General features: G+C 42.6%; 1 protein-coding gene across 2 annotated transcripts in view; it reads left to right on the forward strand.

Annotated features, from left to right (window-relative positions):
• cpne2 (copine II) overlaps nt 1–20,650 on the forward strand; it is a 202,152-nt gene that overhangs the window by 16,744 nt on the left and 164,758 nt on the right. The window contains exons 2-6 of one of the 2 annotated variants that reach the window (XM_067997780.1): nt 9,303–9,497; nt 12,155–12,334; nt 12,432–12,506; nt 13,129–13,200; nt 16,624–16,707. In XM_067997780.1, coding sequence (XP_067853881.1) covers nt 9,327–9,497; nt 12,155–12,334; nt 12,432–12,506; nt 13,129–13,200; nt 16,624–16,707 — 582 coding nt within the window. In that variant the 5' untranslated portion in view covers nt 9,303–9,326. Of the gene's footprint in view, nt 1–9,302; nt 9,502–12,154; nt 12,335–12,431; nt 12,507–13,128; nt 13,201–16,623; nt 16,708–20,650 lie in introns of those variants that run through there. The other variant, XM_067997781.1, reaches the window with a different exon arrangement.

Consider the following 20,650-nt stretch of genomic DNA (forward strand, 5'->3'; position numbering starts at 1 on the left):
GGGAACACCACTGTATACCTTCCTCCAGTCCGAAAAACAACCGTTCACCACTACTCTCTGTTTCCTGTCACTTAGCTAATTTCGTGTCCATGCTGCCACTTCCTCTTTTATTCCATGGGCTTCAATTTTGCTGAGAAGCCTATGATGTGGCACTTTATCAAACGCCTTTTGAAAGTCCATATACACAACATCAACTGCATTACCCTCATCAAAAAACTCAATCAAGTTAGCTAAATACGATTTGCCTTTAACATTGGTACTGGCTTTCCTTTATTAATCCACACTTGTCCAAGTGACTATTAATTTCCACCCTTCCCTCAGCAACCTAGGATATATACCATCCAGTCTGGGTGACTTATCTATTTTAAGAACAGCCAGCCTTTCTATTACCTCCTTTATCAATTTTTAGCCCATCTAGTATCTCAACTACCTTCTCTTTTACTGTGACTTTGGCAGCATCTTCTTCCTTGGTAAAGACAGATGCAAAGTATTCATTTAGTACCTCAGCCATACTTCTGCCTCCAAGCGTAGGTCTCCTTTTTGGTCCCGTAATCGGCCCCACCCCTCCTCTTACTACCCATTCACTACTTATGGGCCCATAGAAGACTTTTGGATTCCCTTTTATGTTAGCCACCAGTCTATCCTCATACTCTCACTTTGCCTCTCTTAGTTCCTTTTTCACTTCTCCTCTACTTTCTATATTCAGCCTGGTTCTCACTTGTATTATCAACCTAACATCTGTCATGTGCCCCCTTTTTCTGCTTCATCTTCCTCTCTTTCGTCATCCAGGGAGCTCTGGCTTTAGTTGCCTTACCTTTCCCCCTCGTAGGAATGTACCTAGACTGTACCCGAATCATCTCCTCTTTAAAGGCTGCCCATTGTTCAATTACAGTTTTGCCTGCCAATTTTTGATTCCAGTTTACCTGGGCCAGGTCTGTTCTCAACCCACTGAAATTGGCTCTCCTCCAATTAAGTATTTTTACTCTAGATTGCTTCTCGTCCTTTTTCATAACTAACCTAAACCTTATGATACTATGATCACTGTTCCCTAAATGTTCCCCCACTGACACTTGCTCCATTTGACCCACTTCATTCCCCAGAACCAGATCCAGCAATGCCTCCTTCCTGGTTGGGTTGAAAACATACTGATCAAGAAAGTTCTCCTGAACACACTTCAGAAATTCCTCTCCTTCTTTGCCCTTTACACTATTACTTTCCCTGTCTATATTAGGATAGTTGATGTCCCCCATTATTACTACTCCATAGTTCTTGCACCTCTCTGTAATTTCCCTGCAAATTTGCTCCTCTATAACCTTCCCACTAGTTGGTGACCTATAGACTACCCCCAGTAGTGTAATGGCACCTCTATTATTTCTTAACTCTAACCAAATAGATTCTGTCCTTGACCCCTCAAGGACATCCTCTCTCTCCAGCACTGCAATATTCTCCTTAATCAATACTGCCACCCCCTCCCCCTCCTTTCTTTCCTTCCCTATCTTTCCTGAAAGCCATGTATCCAGGAATATTTAGTACCCAATCCTGCCCTTTTTTGAGCCAGGTCTCCGTTATTGCCACAACATTATATTCCCATGTGGCTATTTGCGCCTGCAGCTCACCAACCTTGTTTAGCTTTATTATTATTATTTATTTATTACTTCACTTAGATTGCCAGCACAGAGCTGGAGGAGATGAGTTAAGCCTCCAGTCAGATAAAAGTTTTTCCTCACGTTGAATATTAGACTTCCTGTTCATTGACTCAGCTGGGATGGCTAAAGTTATTGTGGCTGAGTTTCCAAAAAAAGGTTAGATAAATATTTGTGTGGGAACAGGATTGGATGCTCCGCAGCTGCACAGGATACGTTGGTTCATGTGACTCTGTGGTGGGGATGGCGGAATGTCATCTGGATTGCAGCAGGCCAGGGTTGACTATTCGGCCATTTTGCTTCATTACCTATGGGGATCATGAGTATTTTCAGGCAGAACTTTCCCTCAATGGATTAAATGGATGGGGTAGAGTTCATGACCGGGAAGATTGTACATTATCTGTGGAAGAAGCAGGATCATTCTCAGTTCATGCTTTCTTGTGTTCTCACCTCGTATGGGAAGAAAATACTTTAAAGGACTTAAATATAAAGCTCTTTTTTTTAAAAAAAACATTCAAGCATGGAACTATTCCAATTTGGCTGGGCCGTTCATCAGTCTCGGGAATTCAGGAGGAACTTCTTTACCCAGAGACTGGTTAGAATGTGGAACTTGTGACCACAAGGAGTAGTTATGGCGAGTAGCATAGATTTATTTAAGTGGAAGCTAGATAAGTACATGAAGGAGAAAGGAATCACAGAAAATTTATGACACACAAAGAGGCCAGTCGGCCCATCGTGTCCGTGCTGGCTGAAAATAAGCCACCAGCCTAATCCCTCTTTCCAGCACTTCGTCCATACATCCAGTTACTTTTTAAATGAGCTGAGGGTTTCTGCCTCGACCACCCTTTCGGGCAGTGAGTTCCAGACCCCCCACCACCCTCTGGGTGAAAAAATGTTTCCTCAGCTCCCCTCTAATCCTTCTACCAATCACTTTAAATCTATGCCCCCTGGTTATTTGACCACTTTGCTAAAGGAAATAGGTCCTCCCTATCCACTCTATCTAGGCCCCTCATAATTTTGTACACCTCAATTAAATCACTCCTCAGCCTCCTCTATTCCAAGGAGAACAACCCCAGCCTCTCCAGTCTTTTCTCATAGCTTAAATTCTCCAGTCCTGGCAACATCCTCATAAATCTTCTCTGTACCCTCTCTAGTGCAATCACATCTTTCCTGTAATGTGGTCACCACAACTGTTTGCAGTACTCAAGCTATGGCCTAACTCGTGTTTTATACAGTTGCAGCATAACCTCCCTGCTCTTATATTCTATGCCTTGGCTGATAAAGGAAAGTATTCCATATGCCTTCTTAACCAACTTATCTACCTGTCCTGCTATCTTCAGAGATCTGTGGACGTGCACTCCAAGATCCCTCTGTTTCTCTACACCTCTCAGTATCCTCTCATTTATTGTGTATTTCCTTGCCTTGTTTGCCCTCCCCAAATGCATTACCTCACATTTCTCTGGATCAAATTCAATTTGCCAATTTTCTGCCCACCTGACCAGTCCATAGATATCTTCCTGCAGTCCACAGCTTTCCTCCTCGCTATCAGCCACGTGGCCAATTTTTGTGTTGTCTGCAAACTTCTTAATCATGCCCCCTACATTTAAGTCCAAATCATTAATATATACCAGAAAAAGCAAGGGACCTAGTACTGAGCCCTGAAGAATCCCATTGGAAACATCCTTCCGGTCACAAAAACACCCGTCGACCATTACACTTTGCTTCCTGCCACTGAGCCAATTTTGGATACAACTTGCCACTTTCCCTTGGATCCCATGGGCTTGTACTTCTTTGACCAGTCTGCCATGTGGGATCTTGTCAAAAGCCTTGCTAAAATCCATGTAGACTACATCAAATGCACTACCCTCATCTACCCTCCTTGTTACCGCCTCAAAAAATTAAATCAAGTTACTCATACACGACCTTCCCGTAACAAATCCATGCTGACTGTCCTTGATTACTCCCATGCCTTTCTAAGGTTCATCCTGTCGCTCAGAATTGATTCCAATAATTTGCCCACCACCGATGTTAGACTGACTGGCCTATAATTACTCGGTCTATCCCTCACTCCCTTTTTTTAAACAACAGTACAACGTTAGCAGTCCTCCAATCCTCCAGCATCATGCCTGTATCCAGTGAGGATTGGAAAATGATGCTCAGAGCCTCTACTATTTCCACCCTTGCTTCTTTTAACAGCCTGGGATACATTTCATCCGGCCCTGGTGATTTATCTACTTTCAAAGATGCTGATCCCCTTAATACTTCCTCTCTCACTATGTTTATCCCATCCAATATTTCACATTCTTCCTCCTTAACAACAATGTCTGCATCATCCCTCTCGTGAAGACAGACGTAAAATATTCATTAGGAACCATACCAACATCTTCTGCCTCCACACATAGGTTACCTTTTTGGTCTCTAATAGTCCCTACTCTTTCCTTAGTTATCCTCTTGCTCTTAATGTATTTATAAAACATCATTGGGTTTTCCTTGCCAATATTTTTCCATGCCCTCGCTTTGCTTTCCTAATTTCCTTTTTAATTTCACCCTTGCACTTCTATACTCCTAGACTTTCTGCAGTATTTAGTTCTCGGTGTCTGACATAAGCTTTCCTTTTTTGCCTTATCTTACCCTGTATGCTCCTTGACATCTAGGGGGCTCTAGAATTGGCAGTCCCACCCTTTTTCGTTGTGGGAACATGTTTACTCTGAACCCCTTGAATCTCCCCCTTGAATGCCTCCCACTGCTCAGACATTGATTTAACTTCAAGTCGCTGTTTCCAGTCCAATTTTGCTAAATCACTTCTCAGCTTAGTAAAATTGGCCTTTCCCCAACTGAGAACTTTAACTCCTGTTCTATCTTTGTCCTTTCCCATAACAATGCTAAAACTAACTGAATTATGATCACTACCACCAAAATGCTCTCCCACTGCTACTCCTTCCCCTGCCTAGCTTCATTTCCTAAAACTAAATCCAGAACTACCCCCTTTCTTGTTGGGCTTGCTACGTACTGGCTAAAAAAGTTCTCCTGAATGCAATTTAAGAATTTTATGCCCTCTATGCCCTTCACATTGTTTGCATCCCAGTTAATATTAGGAATAGGAATGGAAGGTTATGCTGATAAGGTTAGATGAAGAGGCTCATATGGAGCATAAACACCAATATGGACCAATCTGGCCGAATGGCCTGTTTCTGTGCTGTACATTCTATGTAATAAAAATTGTTGAAGAACTTTTTGGGAATATTTTCACTAGTGTGAAGTAGCACATCGAGGAATTAAACAAATACACTCGGTGCCCAGAAGATACAGACAAGGAGTAGAAATTCAAGGGTAAATCAACCCTCGCTGCCTACTTTCCAGTTGCCAACTCAAGAAAGGCATTGGCAGAGGCCTAGGAACTGATAATCTATTTGGCTATACTGCATAGGTGGCACATGGGATACCTATTTGAGGGTGCATAGATATTAAAATGGAGGTGAGGGACACAAATAAACTATTCAGAAGCTCATATTGGTTTCATAGAACCGTAAAAAGTTACAACACAGAAACAGCTCGTTAGGCCCATCAAGTCTGCATCAGTGTTTTTCTCCACGTGAACCATCTACTCTAATCCCACTCTCTGCTCGCTCCCTGTATCCTTTAACATTCCTCTTTATCACACAACTAATTCCCCTTTAAAAATACTCACTGATTCTGCTCGGCAATGGTTTGTGGGAAAGAATTTCATATTCTAATGGCTCTTTTTAATGTTTCTAACCTCGCCTTTTGGTTCTTAATTTTGTGCTGTCTTATTACCATCTCGCCAACCGATGGAAGAATTCCATCTCTGTTAGAGTATCGGGTCACCTTTTTAACCTTCTCGGCTCCAGGGTAAAAAGCCTAACTTTTCGTGACTCTCTTCATAACTGTAACCCTTCAACCCTGGTAACATCTTAGTCAATCTGCATTACACACTTTCCTTTGCGTTTATATCCTTCCTATAATGAATGGGGTGGCACTTAAGGTGTATTTCCCTCCCTTATCCTTGCTTCCAAAATAAATTGCTTCATACTTCCAAAATGTACTACTTCACGTTTCTCTACATTGACCTTCATGTGTCATCTATCTGTCTCCGTGTTCTCCTGCAGTCCATCATCATCCTTATCGCAGTTGCCATACACCTAATTTGGTGTCACTAGCAATTTTTGTTCCCTTATTTCCTAAGTCCAGATCATTGATGTATACAGTGATTAAGACTGGCCCCAACATACGCATGTGGGACAACTACATATCGTTACTCCAGCTTTTACGTTCTGTCCTCCAATTATTTCCATCCATGTTTTCTTTAATTCCATATGCCATTATCTTTACCATAAATCTATTATGTGGTACCTATCAAATTGTTTTTTTAATGTATATGAACCATATCCTTCGCATTCCCATTATCCTCTGTTTCTTCAAAGAATTTTGTAAGTTTGATCAGTCCATTAGAAATTCATGCTGACTGACCCTAATTAACTAATTTCTTCAAGTGCTCAGTAATTTCATCCTATATTTATAGACACTAGTAATTTCCAAGAATCTCCAAACTTGACTATTTCAACAGTCTCCAATCCTCCACCCTCTGAACTTCAGCTCATCAAAAACTCTGCCGCCCATATCCTATCCCCCACAAAGTCCTGCTCACCCATAACCCCTCTCCTCATGATCTATATTGGTACCCAATGCCTCTAATTTAAAATTATTAACCTTGTGTTTCCTTGCCCCTCTCCAACCCTGCCTCAGCTCAATCTGCTGCTGAAACTCTCATCCCTGCCTTTGTTACCTCCAGACTGGACTATTCCAATGGTCTCGTGGTTGGCCTCACATCTTCCACCCTCCATAAACTTGAGTTCATCCAAAACTCTGCTGCCCATATCCTAACTCGCACCAAGTCCCATTCACCCATTAACCCTGTACTCGCTGACCTATGTTGGCTCCCAGTGCAGGAAAGCCTCGATTTTTAAAATTCTCATCCTTGTTTTCAAATCCCTCCACGGCCATGCCCCTCCCTATCTCTGTAACCTTCTCCAGCCCTACAACCCTCCGAGATCTCTTGTGCTTGCCCAATTTTAATTGCTTCCCAATAGCAGCCGTGCCTTCAGCTGCCTAGGCCCTAAGCTCTGGAATTCCCTCCCTAAACCCCTCCACCTTTCTACCTCTTTCTCCTCCTTTAAGACCTGCTCTTTAAAACCTACCTCTTTGACCAAGCTTTTGGTTATCTGTTCTAATACCTCCTTACGTGGCTCCATGTTAAATTTTGTTTGATAATGCTCCTGTGAAGCGCCTTGGGACATTTTACTACGTTAAAGGCACTATATAAATGCAAGTTGTTGTTGTTGTGTTTAAATCCCTTCATGGCTTTGTCCTTCCTTGTCTCTGTAACCTCATCCTCCCCCACCCAAATTCCCTGTTCCTCTGACATCTTGTGCATTCCCTTTTCCCCACTATTGGTGACCGTGTCTTCAGCTGCCTAGGCCCCATGATCTGGAATTTCCTATCTAAACCCCATTGCCTCTCCATCTCCCTCTGCTCCTTCGGAACAGAGGGTATATGGGGTCGATAGATCAACTCGAGGCTGAAAAGGACTGCATGGTTGCGAACAGACTGGTTCAGGCTGAGAAAGTAGCCAGGGAGAAGGATGGAATCGGTTGCAAGGGCATGGAGTTTTTAAGGGTATTTAAGTTTGAATAACTTCTTTAGTGTCATTTCTCTTAAAGAATAATCTCCACTAACAATTCTACTGTGGTTCTACAATCCCAATAACTCCCTTCTCTGTTAAAACTGAGACAAAGTTTCTCTGCCATACTCTTAATCTCGACGCTTGTTCCTTTATTTCTTAGAGACCTATCTCTGCTTTGACTATCCTCTTGTGTTTTGCAAATTTTCTCTCATATCCCCAATTAGCCTTCCCAATCTCCCTTTTTGCAGCTTTTCTGATTTCTTTATTCTGACTTTCATTTAATCTACCATGTAAGCACTAAATGCATTTTTTTCAAAAAAGTTTCAAATTTGAGCTAGTCATCCTATTCATTCATGGACCCTTCCCACTTCCTTTTCCCTTACTGGAATGTACTTGACTTGTATCCTTTCCATCTCTTGTTTAAATATTGCCCATTGCTGATCTACAGTTCTACTTCCTATTTTTTCTTCCATTCAATCTGCCATCCCTTTTTATCATGCTATAATTTTTCAGTTAAGTACCATTGTCATTGACTTACTTTTTCCTTTTTCAGATAGAATTGTTACAGCGGGGAAGGAGGCCATTTGGCCCCTCGAGCGTGTGCCGGCCTTTTGTAAGGGCAATCCATTTAGTCCCATTCCCCAGCTCTTTTCCCGTAGCCCTGCAAATTTTTTCCCTTCAAATATTTATCCATTTCCTTTGCTGAATCTAGCTGTATTGTGGGCCACGTTTCCCAAATGTTCCCCTACATTTGGGTTGCCTACTTGCTCTGCTTCATGACCCAGAACTTGGTCAACTAGCACTTCCTTCCTTCCTTCCTTCCTTGGAGTAGCAGCATAGTGACTGAGAAAACAGTCCTGAACGCACTTCAAAATAGCCATGTTTCCATAATAAACATTGCTGCATTTAAGAAGGTAGGCCAAGGCCCATATTATGCACAACACCGCCATGGTTGAAAAAGTTTGGAGAGAGAACAAAGTCAATAACTAAGTAATCATCAGTAGAAACCCATTTGGGTTTTTACAAGCATGTAAATTGTAAGAGGAAAAGATCAACAGGAATAAGGAGTTCTGCAGTTAGGAGGTCCTGAGCAAGAATTAGTTAAATGGATGGCAGTGCAATAAGTCATGATTTCAACATAGTGAGGATGCTGAATAGAGGAAGTGTGTGTAGGATGATGTATTTGGGGCTCGGAAGGAACGAGAAAGGAAAGTTCAGAGGAGCAGTGATAATTTCATTAATAAAAATAAAACATTTATGAGGAAAATTGCAATGTAAAGGAGGTGCTGGCGGCTAGAGATGAGAGAAGGATCGCCTACCGAAACGGTTTATTTGTATATGCGCAGGAGAGAGCGGGGTGATAGAAGAACATCCCCAAATCTAAATGAGCACGTATTGAAATCTTGGATACACTGGGCTTTATAGGGAGTTGAGTTTTTGAGTGGACAAGAAGAATCTGACAGGAAAGGGGAAAACAGTTTCTTGGAGGCAACTTTAGCAACTGAAGGAGAAGTGGGAGTTCCATTAGAGAGCAGAACATAAGAGATGGTGAGACCAAGAATGTTGAATAGATGTAGAAGGACTCCAGATGGAGTGATTGAAGATATGAGGTTGTTTGTTGGTTGAATGTGTAAAAGACATGTTTCTCTCACAGGTAAAAATGTGGCCACCTCAGTAGCCTCATTGTGCATTTGCATTTAGTTGCACACATGTATAAAATATGCTATAAACAGTTATGATGAGATTTGGAGAAACTGTTTTATTGTACGGGATATGTTAGCATCAAACTCTGTTAATTTAAGATGATGTTAAAAGTTTGCATTCTACTTTAGGTTCTTGGTATCTAGGTATCCACAGATGAAAAATTACATTTTGTGTTTTGATATCGATATGTGGTCACTGTTGAACATTGCAAGATAACTTACTTGCTGTAATTTTTTTCTTTCTTAAACCCCCAGATTGGTTTGTGGTGAATCGGCTACATGGCGTACACTCTCTCCCCAGCTCCTGCAGCCCCTGTTGCCTCTGACCAGTACTGTGTCTGTAAAGTGGAGTTATCTGTGTCCGGCCAGAACCTCTTAGACAGGGATGTCACATCTAAATCTGACCCATTCTGTGTAGTGTTTAAGGATATCAATGGAAAGTGGTCAGAGGTAGGTGAGCAATCACTTCATTATTTGGGTAACACACTTAGTTTCAGACTGTTTCAATCAAACAGTAAAAATGTTTTTTAATTAACGTTTTCTTCACCTTTTCGGATGTGTTCAGTTAGAAAACATTGTGGAGAATGGAGAGGAGTAGAAGGGGCTGGAGAGTGACCGTGGGAGCAGAATGGAGAGGAGTAGAAGGGTCTGGAGAGTGACCGTGGGAGCAGAATGGAGAGGAGTAGAAGGGGCTGGAGAGTGACCGTGGGAGCAGAATGGAGAGGAGTAGAAGGGTCTGGAGAGTGACCGTGGGAGGAGAATGGAGAGGAGTAGAAGGGGCTGGAGAGTGACCGTGGGAGGAGAATGGAGAGGAATATTTGACCCTGAGCTTCCGACCCCATATCCCCTCTATCACCAAGACCACCCACTTCCACCTCCGTAACATTGCCTGTCTCCGCCCCTGCCTCAGCTCATCTGCTGCTGAAACCCTCATCCATACCTTTTGTTATCTCTAGACTTAATTATTCCAAAGCTCTCCTGCCCGGCCTCCCATCTTCCACCCTCCATAAACCTGAGCTCATCCAAAACTCTGCTGCTCGTATCCTAACTTGCAACAAGTCCCGTTCACCCATCACCCCTGTGCTCGCTGACTTACATTGGCTCCCAGTCCCCAGTCCAGCAACGCCTCGATTTTTAATATTCTTATCCTTGTTTTCAAATCCATCCATGGCCTTGCTCTTCCCTATCTCTATAAACTTCTCCAGCCCTACAACCCTCCAAAATCTCTACGCTCTTCCAATTCTTGCCTCTTGCGCGTGCCCGATTTTAATCGCTCCACCATTGGCGGCCGTGCCTTCAGCTGCCTAGGCCCTAAGCTCTGGAATTCCCTCCCTAAACCTCTCTACCTCTCTCTCTTCCTTTTAAGACTCTCCTTAAAACCTACCTCTTTAACTAAGCTTTTGGTTACCTGTACTAATATCTCCTTATGTGGCTCGGAGTCAAATTTTTTTTGATACTGCTCCCGTGAAGCACCTTGGGATGTTTTACTACATTAAAGGCGCTATATAAATGCAAGTTGTTATTGTAGAAGGGGCTGAAGAGTGACCGTGGGAGGAGAATGGAGGGAGCGGAAGGGGCTGTGGGCTGCAGTACCTAATTTTAAAAGAGAAAGTGGGCTGAAAGCATACAAGAATCAGCCACAGGTCAGGCAATATGGGGAAGGAGAAGGAAGTAGTCTAATTGGAAAGCCGTTCCAAAGGAGGCGGGGAGAAAAAAACAGCTGTTGCAGCTGAAAGCATACAGGTGTAAAAAGACAACAGGGGAGCAGAAAGCAGCTGAGGGCCACGGTAATTCATTTAGAAATGGTGGCATATAGGAGAGCAGTAGGGGCCACATAATACATGGCCATGAAAGAGAGGCTGAGGTGCAGTTGGACCACGGTGGGACTGGTGAGGAAGGAGAATCGAGATTGGAACTTGGTCTGTTGCAGCTAATGGTGATTCGGGTCTGGGAGCTGCAGGTGGGAGTCAGTCACACTGGAGGAGTGAACCAAGCAGATGTAAGTAAAAGAAATTCCCATACGTTACATTGAATGATCAGCACAGAAACAGGTCATTCAGCCCAACAGGTCTATGCTGGTGTTTATGCTCCACATGAGCCTCCTCCCACCTTACTTTATCTAACCCTATCAATATACTGTTCTATTCCTTTCTCCCTCATGTACTTATCTAGCTTCCCCTTAAATGCATCTGTGTTATTTGCCTCAACCACTCCATGTGGTAGTGAGTTCCATTTTCTCACCACTTTGAATAAATTTGACTACGATTATGTGCAGCTTAGAATTGTTTCAGAACAGCATTACAGGAAGTTTTACACAAAAGTGTTATAAGAAGTATGTGACATTGCATGCTATACACGAGGCTTTTTCTATATTATAAAAGATTTAAGTAATGGTCTGTAATGTAATAAATGTTATGTAATATGTCTGGTATTTAAGATTTACACCAGCATTAAGTTGTCTGGAATCTGACTTCAAACAAATTGAATACTTAAAATTAGAACACTGAAAAATTACAGAGGTTTTGAATTTCTGGTATTTGATTCAGATGGGAAATTTATATTGGATCCCCTAACTATTGAATTTGTTTTTCGAAAGACCATTTTGTTTCTTCAGAAGTAGTTCCTACAAAAGGTAATTAACTTTCTTTGAACATGTGTCCTGCAGAGGGAGAGAAAACAGTTCCATAAAGATGCAAAATTGTAATTTTGCCGCTGTACTCGGTATTTTGCAGAATGTTTTGTGCTCTTTTTAATTGTAAATAGATATATTAATTATTATAGAATAGCTGTCTGAGTTTACTATCCAAAATCAACAACTTAAAATTTACTTAACACTTTAATGTAGAAAAATAGTAAAGGCAAAAATCATGGATTTATTCAAGAGACAGCTTGATGTTGTGATGTCTTTATGGAAGGATGAGGTGGATGGACCAAATAGCCTCCCTCATCTCTATTTATCATTTGGAACGCAAGTTAAGCTTGGTATGTCATCAAACATGATTTCCTGTTATATTTTCACCAGTGTATATTATATCAGGAAACAATGTCCGTCATACGATATTACCTAAAATGAAACACTTCCTATTGTATTTGCTCTTCTCCGACAGATTGGTAGAACAGAAACAGCCATGAACAACCTAAACCCAGTATTTGCCAAGAAATTTGTGATAGACTATCATTTTGAAAAAGTACAGAAACTGAAATTTGCCTTGTTTGACCAAGACAAATCCAGTAAACAGCTTTATGAACATGACTTCCTTGGAGAATTTTCATGCACATTAGGAGTGGTAGGTCTGACTTTTGGTACAATCTCGAATTATTCCAAAACGACACCAGTCCTCAGTTACTGACCCGTTAAAAGTAAACTTTTGATTCATGATACAGATCGTTTCGAGCAAGAAGATGACACGGCCACTTGTCCTGACCAATGGGAAACCTGCTGGAAAAGGAACGATAATGGTACAGTCAAATTTAATACAGCTCGTCATTACTAAAGCAAAATAAACTGTTGAACCAAGATGTACAAAACATGCCAACTTGGTGAAGGGGACAGGCCAAGCGGATTGTCTGCTGTGATCGGTATCACCAGATCTATTGTATTGAGCTTCTAACCTGGTGGGGGTGGGAGGGGGGGCTGGTGGGAGCAGGGTGAAGAAATATAGTCGGGGACACCAGAGGAAGATTCACTCTTGTATACCTGATCTGGGTGTGCTTGATGCCATCACTTGATGCCCAAAGTATAAATGTATTAATTCTAGTCAGCAGCCCATGCTCCCTGCCAGGGGAATGGTGTATGATTTGGGGAGAATATGTGGAGGTGAAAAATATAGAAGAACAGTTAAATAATTCATTTTTTTTGCCCTAGTTAAGCAGTTCAATCTAAACTCCAGTACAAATGTGAGGGTGTGAACCCTTGAATTGGACACTGGCACTTCATTCTAGCTCCTCCACAAGTGTTTTGGTATGAATTCTAAGGTGTTATAAAGTCACCCACGTGCTGTCCAGACGTGTTGGTAGGCAACCAGCTGAATAAACTTTTAAAAATGTAATGTTAATATATCGCCTCCTCCTGTCCTTGCAGATAAGTGCCCAAGAAATCTCAGATAATAGAGTAATTACCCTCAGCATGGCTGGAAGAAAGCTGGACAAAAAGGTAAGTCTCAGTTTATGATATGGCAAGTGTACAAAGGACTGAAATCTTTCCATTACATTTCTGACTAGGTCAAAAGATTCCACTATAACTTTTATGTGACACTCCAGCAAAGATTCAATCGTAACACTTTGTTGTTTACCATTTTGTTGTCTAAAGACCCTCCCCTGTTCTTGAAAAAACTTTTTGGTACTCTCCTTGATGTGGTTGGGAATTCCATGGGCTGCCCCCATGGTTTCTGGTACTTCTTCTGCTCCGTAGAGCGGTTGGTATGCAGTGTGTTCCAGAAGAAGGATGGAATGTTAGGGTGATGCCCACATAGTCCAGCTGAGAACTGGCAGCACCCAGATGACTCCTGTAGCCAAGAGGTTGGTTGTGGGTTTCAATCCCAAGACTGCCTCGCTAGGCTTGGCTGAGGATGCTCCTAATTTCTCATGAGGCGTTCAATCTCTGGAGGATAAATATCCCCTAAATTATCCCATTTGTAAATGCTGCTTCTACCAATTATGGAGTGTGGGTGATCCTGCTGGCCGAGATTTCCATCCAGGGCCTGGAATATCTATAATAATTATAACCTGCATAGAGGAGAAAGGACTGGTGAGGACTGCATTACAATATTTCATGAAGGGGCCATATCATCTGAAAAGACTAAAGCTTCAGTTCAAACACAAACCTGTTCCCAGTATCAGGCTTGGCTCAGTTGGTAACACTCTCGCCTTTGAGTTTGAAGGTCGTGGGTTCAAGCCCCACTCTAGAGATTTAAGCACATAATCCAGGCTGACACTTCAGTGCAGTACTGAGGGAGTGCTGTACTGTTGGATGAGATGCTAAACCAGGGCCCCATCTGCCCTCTCAGGTGAACGTAAACAATCGCATGGCCATATTTGAAGAAGAGCAGGGGAGTTCTTGGTGCCTTGGACAGGAGAAGGATGGTGTACTAACCCACTGCACCAACAGGTCTCCAAACTTATACAAAAATAAATAAGTAATCCCTGATATTGCTGACTTAACAGGTTTTATAGATGTGTGTGAATAAGGAGTTGAATTTTTTGAAGGCAATATCAGAAGAGGCATTATACTGACTGGAAATGACTCATTTTCAGGAAAGATAGGAGGAAATAGGGCCCTAAGAGAACATAATTTGTTCTATTTATATATCTGCATTTTAAATAAATAAGTTGTCCCAAGTCTTGGGGCATGCGTGGTCCTGAGCCTATATGCCCAAGGAGGTTCCAGGATCAATACGTAGTAGTTTGTGCTGAGTTACCTCAACGGGTAATAGTAGGGTTACGACAACTGGCTTCAGTATCCCCAGTCTAGGAAGAGGGGAAAAAAATCAGGCACGATTGTCACTCGTGGCTACTATCCAAGGACCTTTTTTTAAAGGAGTGATTGTGAGCACCGAGTTGCTTTAAGCTGTAATTCCCCCATTCCCTTCGGCCCTGTGGTCAATAGCCCACTAATATCCACTCTAGACTCACGTGTAAAGAATGCTGTTTGGATCAGAAACTCTGACTAGTGGCTTCCCTGTACCATTTTTTTGCAGCGAGGTGAAGCCGTGGTTTGGTGCTGTGCCTTAGATATGGTGAGCGCACACTGACGGGCAGGGTAGAGGGATACCATGTGCTGCATACTGACTGACAGTATAGTTACAGTCACTACCTGAGTATTGGATGGCCTGTAGGTCCCCTAAGGAGAATATAACACTTGACAAATGGTATCAATTATACCATCAGAAAGCACACCCATTACTGTAATCTCCTGACTACTTTGTGTACCATAAAACCAGTTTGCTGTTCAATATGCTTACTACTGATTCTTAATCTAATTGCACCACAGTAATTTTGTATATTGCACTAGGGTAAAAATAGTGACTGGAAATATTTTTAATTTATTGGCTTTTTTTCTTCCTTCATTTGTGCCTTTGTGAGGTCCTTTTTCGAGTGTGTACAGGTTGAACTGTATAATTACAGGGTTTTGGATTACAGTAATCAGTATAGTTCACCAAGTGGTGAGTGTGCTCCCTGCTTTCTTTTCTTATGGTGTATTAAAGGCAACTGAAAATCAGGCCGACAGTATTCTCAAGTGACAGGAGGCAATTTGTGGATTATTTAAGCAGCAAATTGTTGACCCCCACCACCCCCTCCCCCCAAAAGAAAATCACTTGGGAATCATCCAATGGTGAATCTTACCCCTATGCTAAGGGCTAGTTGACATCTTGGTATCACTTTGCTGGTCCATTCCACGAGCATAGGGCTCCTTCGTCCCCCTTGTCCGACTGTACCTGTGAGTGTGTCAATAGGTGATCAATAATCTTAATCTTGAGCCTGCTTATTTTTTTATATAAGAAAGCAGTATTGAGAAAAGGCCGATTGAACTATCCAGTTCCTGGTTTTTAGGTTGTCCATTTGGACTCCTTTATCTCCCTGCATTATTTGATGTACAAACTGACTACTCTCCATTCTGCACCAGTTCCTTCATTATGTTGGACCATATAATGGAGGATAATGGCTGCGGGGAATATCAGGAAATTATGCCATTTCTCTTCCTCCTCCTCCTCTTTCCACCACCCCCCAAGATTCCATGGCTCCTTTGTTTTCCTTTTAAACAGAATATACCCATATTTTATATCTGCACAAGGTGTGAAAAGAGTAGTTTATTCAGCACTCTGATGAGAATTGGATCCAATCTCAATCTGAACACCAATTGGGCGGGGAGGGGGGAAAAGAGTAAGGTTTTCAGGAGACCATCCAGGGCACCAAACTGTGCAGCCAGTACACCACGCTGGTGTGGTTCAGACAGCGTTACCCAATAGGGCATGTACAGCAAGATGCATTCCTGTCTAGTGAGGCCCCAGGACAAGAATGCCAACAGGACCATAACACTACATAGCTCTGCTTCTCCGACTCACCATCTCGTCTCGTAAGGCTGCACACCAGGAGTGCAGCCTCGCTGAGTTTGTCCTAATGTGCCCCACTCACCAGCTGGTTGGATATAACCGACTGGTTAATACAGCACAGTGTCAAAAGGTCCATTCATCCTTATTCATGTTAAATATGGAACTTGTTGATTATGTCTGTGGAACAAATCATTTTCCAAGATGTTCACGCACATAGCACAGGGAGTCGGGAACATCAGCGAGCGTTCGTCTGCTATTCAAATGGTAGTGTGTACATGTAGTCTAGGAATCATTCTTGCATTGCCAGGGTTTCTCCCTCTGCATTGACACAGCTTTATAGAGTGGTTTCTTTCTTGGGTTTCAAGCTAGCTGAAAATCTTTTTCGAACTGAAGTGTTACCCTTTGATTCTGTTCACAAAAATAACTAACAAAGAATTTGTTTTAAGGTATAAAATGTTAACATCACTAGCAATAAAAACATTTGAATAGGACTTTTTTTTTTCATTTAAATCTTTTTTTTTCCATAGGATCTCTTTGGGAAATCTGACCCGTATTTAGAATTCTATAAACAGGAGGAAGATGGGAAATGGATGCTGGTACACCGAACAGAGGTAGTTTTCTTTGATGTCTCACTGGATGGAATTGTCTCCTTTCTTGTGATGATACAGGGTGAATACTCTGTTCGCTGGGAAGATGGATTCAGTGTGTTTGGACTGAGTTTAATCCTCCCTCAGTATCTAGACCGACAGTGTTTCCGTTTAATGGTATCAAATGACTGCAACCCATCAGGTTGACAAGTTGGGCAGCAGGAGGATGGACGGGGGTGGGGGAGATGGATGAGGGGAAGCAAAGAACCACCAAGTATACAAGTCAGCTCCTCTGCTCTATTAAAGCCTGATTTGAATCACTTGGAAGTCTTAGCCAGTTCACCACCAGCAGCTGTTTATTGCTGCTGTTTCTACTCATTACTTATCTTGTGGGTGAAAGGATTCTGACTGTCATAAACTTAAATAGATGTCAAAATGGAAAGGAGAAAACTTGCATCCGTGGATTATGTGGTGCTCCCCAGCATCCACCTTCTGTTACCCTGAGTCCATAACTTTCGTCTATGTTTTGCTGACCATTGTCAATGCCGCAGCCAGTTACGTCGTACAGAAATCTAGAAACTAAGGAAACACACTGAACGTGATAAACTGAGTGATCAATGCCTCCTGGCTGTGTACGATTCTATTTACAGTCCAGTGGTGAGGCTTGAGTCTAACCCATTGTATCTTTCATCACTTTGAGTTATCCAGCCAACCCCTCTCATGAACATAAAATCCTATATTCACGTGTAATTATCCTTTCATGTACTTAACCTATGGGCCTACTCCTCAATTAGCCTGACTGTCCAACAATCACTAGATGGTTAATTTGACAATTGCTGAAATAGTCAAGTAGATTTCCGCAGAGAGAGACTGCAGCTTGTGCAGGAATTAACAGTGAAATGTTATATTAGCTTCATTTCTGTATGGATTTGTCTACATTCTGGGTTTCAAGGATTTTCTTCATTCTCAAAGATTTGTACCTTTGCTTGAAATGTTCTGTTAAATTTATTGCTCCATAATTAGCCATTCTGATGCCAATTCCTTCTCTGTTTTCCAAACCCCTGTAGAGAGCTATGTCCTGTCCTGGCATAAATGTCTTCTCTTCATTCTGCTCTGATTTATGGTGGCACATTAGTTTTTCTATTTTCTCCCTTCCCCTCCTGTAGACTGAGCCCTGGCTGGTTTGGTCCTATGGCATTGGTAGCTGTCTAGTGCCTTGTCACGTAGCCCACTCTTCATGTGTGAGCCAAGACAGTGACTGTCGGTATCTTTTTCAACTGTGAAGGGCTTCACAGCTGGCATTCGTTGGGTAAGGGGAACCCTAGCTGAATTTCTTCCGTAGCTTGGGGTCAGTAATGGTATCTCCAAGAGCTGAAGTTAGCTAATGAATCCCGGAACTGGAACTGGAGCTTGAACCTGGAACCTCCCTGTTCTGTGCAGCTCGAAAAATATGTCTAATGCAACCACCGTGGCATGCAGTAGCTCACGAGACTGTGCAATATTTCATGCATTAAAGTTTACAGCAGATAGAAAGCCATTCAGCCCATCGTACCTGTGCCAGATCCCTGAAACAGCAAACGTTTAGTGCCGTTCCTCATACCTTTATGTCAGTTTGTAGCACTTCCACATCACTGTTAGGAGGTTGTGGGTTCAAGCCCCACTCCAGGACATGAGCACGTAAATTAGGCTGACTCATCCGTGCAGAACTGAGGGAGTGCTGCACTGTTGGAGCTGCTGTCTTGCGGATGAGACATTAAACTGAGGCCACGTCTACCTGACCAGATGGTTGTAAAATTTCTCATGGCATGATTCAAAAGAAGAGTTCTCCCAGAGTCTTGACTAACATTCATCCAGCAACACAAGGGGGTAATTTTGACTTTGGGTGATAGTGCAAAATGGACAATATCGGATCAGCTGCACATTATATATCTCTCCTGATTGAAGTCAACGGAAATGAAAATCAGGAGAGATGTATAACGGGCGGCTAATCTAATATTGACCGGTTTACACTTTCACCCAAAGTCAAAATTACCCCCAGACTATCAAAAATGGATTTACTGTGCATTCATCTTATTTGGTGTTTGTGGAACCTTGCTGTGTGCAAATCTGGACATAGGAACAGGAGTGGACCATTCAGACCCTTGAGCCCGTTCCGCCATTCAATCAGGTCATGGCTGATCTGTATCTCAACTCCATTTACCCGCTTTGGTTCCATATCCCTTAATACCCTAACCTAATTTAAAAACCTATCAATCTCAGTTTTGAAATTTTCAATTGATCCGGTCTCCACTGCTGCATTTGTCTACAAGAAGCCAGGGAAGAAATAACGGAGGCTTTAACAATCATTTTCCAAACTTCACTGGATAGAGGCGTAGTGCTGGAGGATTGGAGGACTGCTAATGTGTACCGTTGTTTAAAAAGGGAGCGAAGGATAGACCGAGTAATTACTAGCCAGTCAGCCTAACTGCAGTGGTGGGTAAATTATTGGAATCAATTCTGAGGGACAGGATAAACTGTCACTTAGAAATGCACGGACTAATCAAGGACAGTCAGCACGGATTTGTTATGGGGAGGTCGTGTCTGACTAACTCGATTGAATTTTTCGAGGAGGTGACAAGGAGGATCGATGAGGGTAGTGCAATTGATGTAGTCTACATGGATTTTAGCAAGGCTTTTGACAAAGTCCCACATGGCAGATTGGTCAAAAATCCAAGGGAATGTGGCAAATTGGATCCAAAATTGGCTCAGTGGCAGGAAGCAAAGGGTAATGGTCGATGGGTGTTTTTGCGACTGGAAGGCTGTTTCCAGTGGGGTGCTACAGGGCTCGGTACTAGGTCCTTTGTGTTGTGTGGTATACATTAACGATTTGGACTAGGGGGCATGATTAAGAAATTTGCGGGTCACACAAAGCTAGGCCATGTGGTTGATAGTGAGGAGGAAATCTGTAGACTGCAGGAAGATATCAATGGACTGGTCAGATGGACAGAAAGGTGGCAAATGGAATTCAATCTGTAGAAGTGTGAGGTAATGCATTTCATAGAATCATAGAAGTTACAACATGGAAACAGGCCCTTCGGCCCAACATGTCCATGTCGCCCAGTTTATACCACTAAGCTAGTCCCAATTGCCTGCACTTGGCCCATATCCCTCTATACCCATCTTACCCATTTGGGGAGAGCAAACAAGGCAAGGAGTACACAATAAATGGAAGGATACTGAGAGGTGTAGAGGAAGTGAGGGACCTTGCGTTGCATGTCCAGAGATCCCTGAATGTAGCAGGACAGGTCGATAAGGTGGTTAAGGAGGCATATGGAATGCTTTCCTTTACTAGCCGAGGCATAGAATATAAAAGCAGGGATGTTATGCTGGAACTGTATAAAACACTAGTTAGGCCACAGCTTGAGTACTGCGCACAGCTGTGGTCACCACGTTACAGGAAGGATGTAATTCCACTAGAGAGGGTGCAGAGGAGATTTACAAGGATGTTACCAGGACTAGAGAATTTTAGTTATGATGACAGATTGGATAGGCTGGGGTTGTTATCCTTGGAACAGAGGAGGCTGAGGGGTGATTTGATTGAGGTGTACAAAATTATGAGGAGCCTAGATAGCGTGGATAGGAAGGACCTATTTCCCTTAGCGGAGGGGTCAATAACCAGGGGGTAAAGATTTAAAGTGATTGGTAGAAGGATTAAAGCGGAAATGAGGAGAAATTTTTTCACCCAGAGGGTGGTGGGGGTCTGGAACTCACTGCCTGAGAGGGTGGTAAAGGCAGAAACCCTCAACTCATTTTTTAAAAAAAAACCTGGATATGCACCTGAAGAGCCGTGACCTGCAGGGCTATGGACCATAGGCGGGAAAGTGGGATTAGGCTGGATGGCTCGTTTCTCAGCCGGCGCGGACACGATGGGCCAAATGGCCTCCTTCTGTGCCGTAAATTTTCTATGATTCTATGATAACAATGGCGA

Source organism: Heptranchias perlo, chromosome 16 (genome assembly GCF_035084215.1).
Source record: "Heptranchias perlo isolate sHepPer1 chromosome 16, sHepPer1.hap1, whole genome shotgun sequence".
Lineage (NCBI taxonomy): Eukaryota > Metazoa > Chordata > Chondrichthyes > Hexanchiformes > Hexanchidae > Heptranchias > Heptranchias perlo.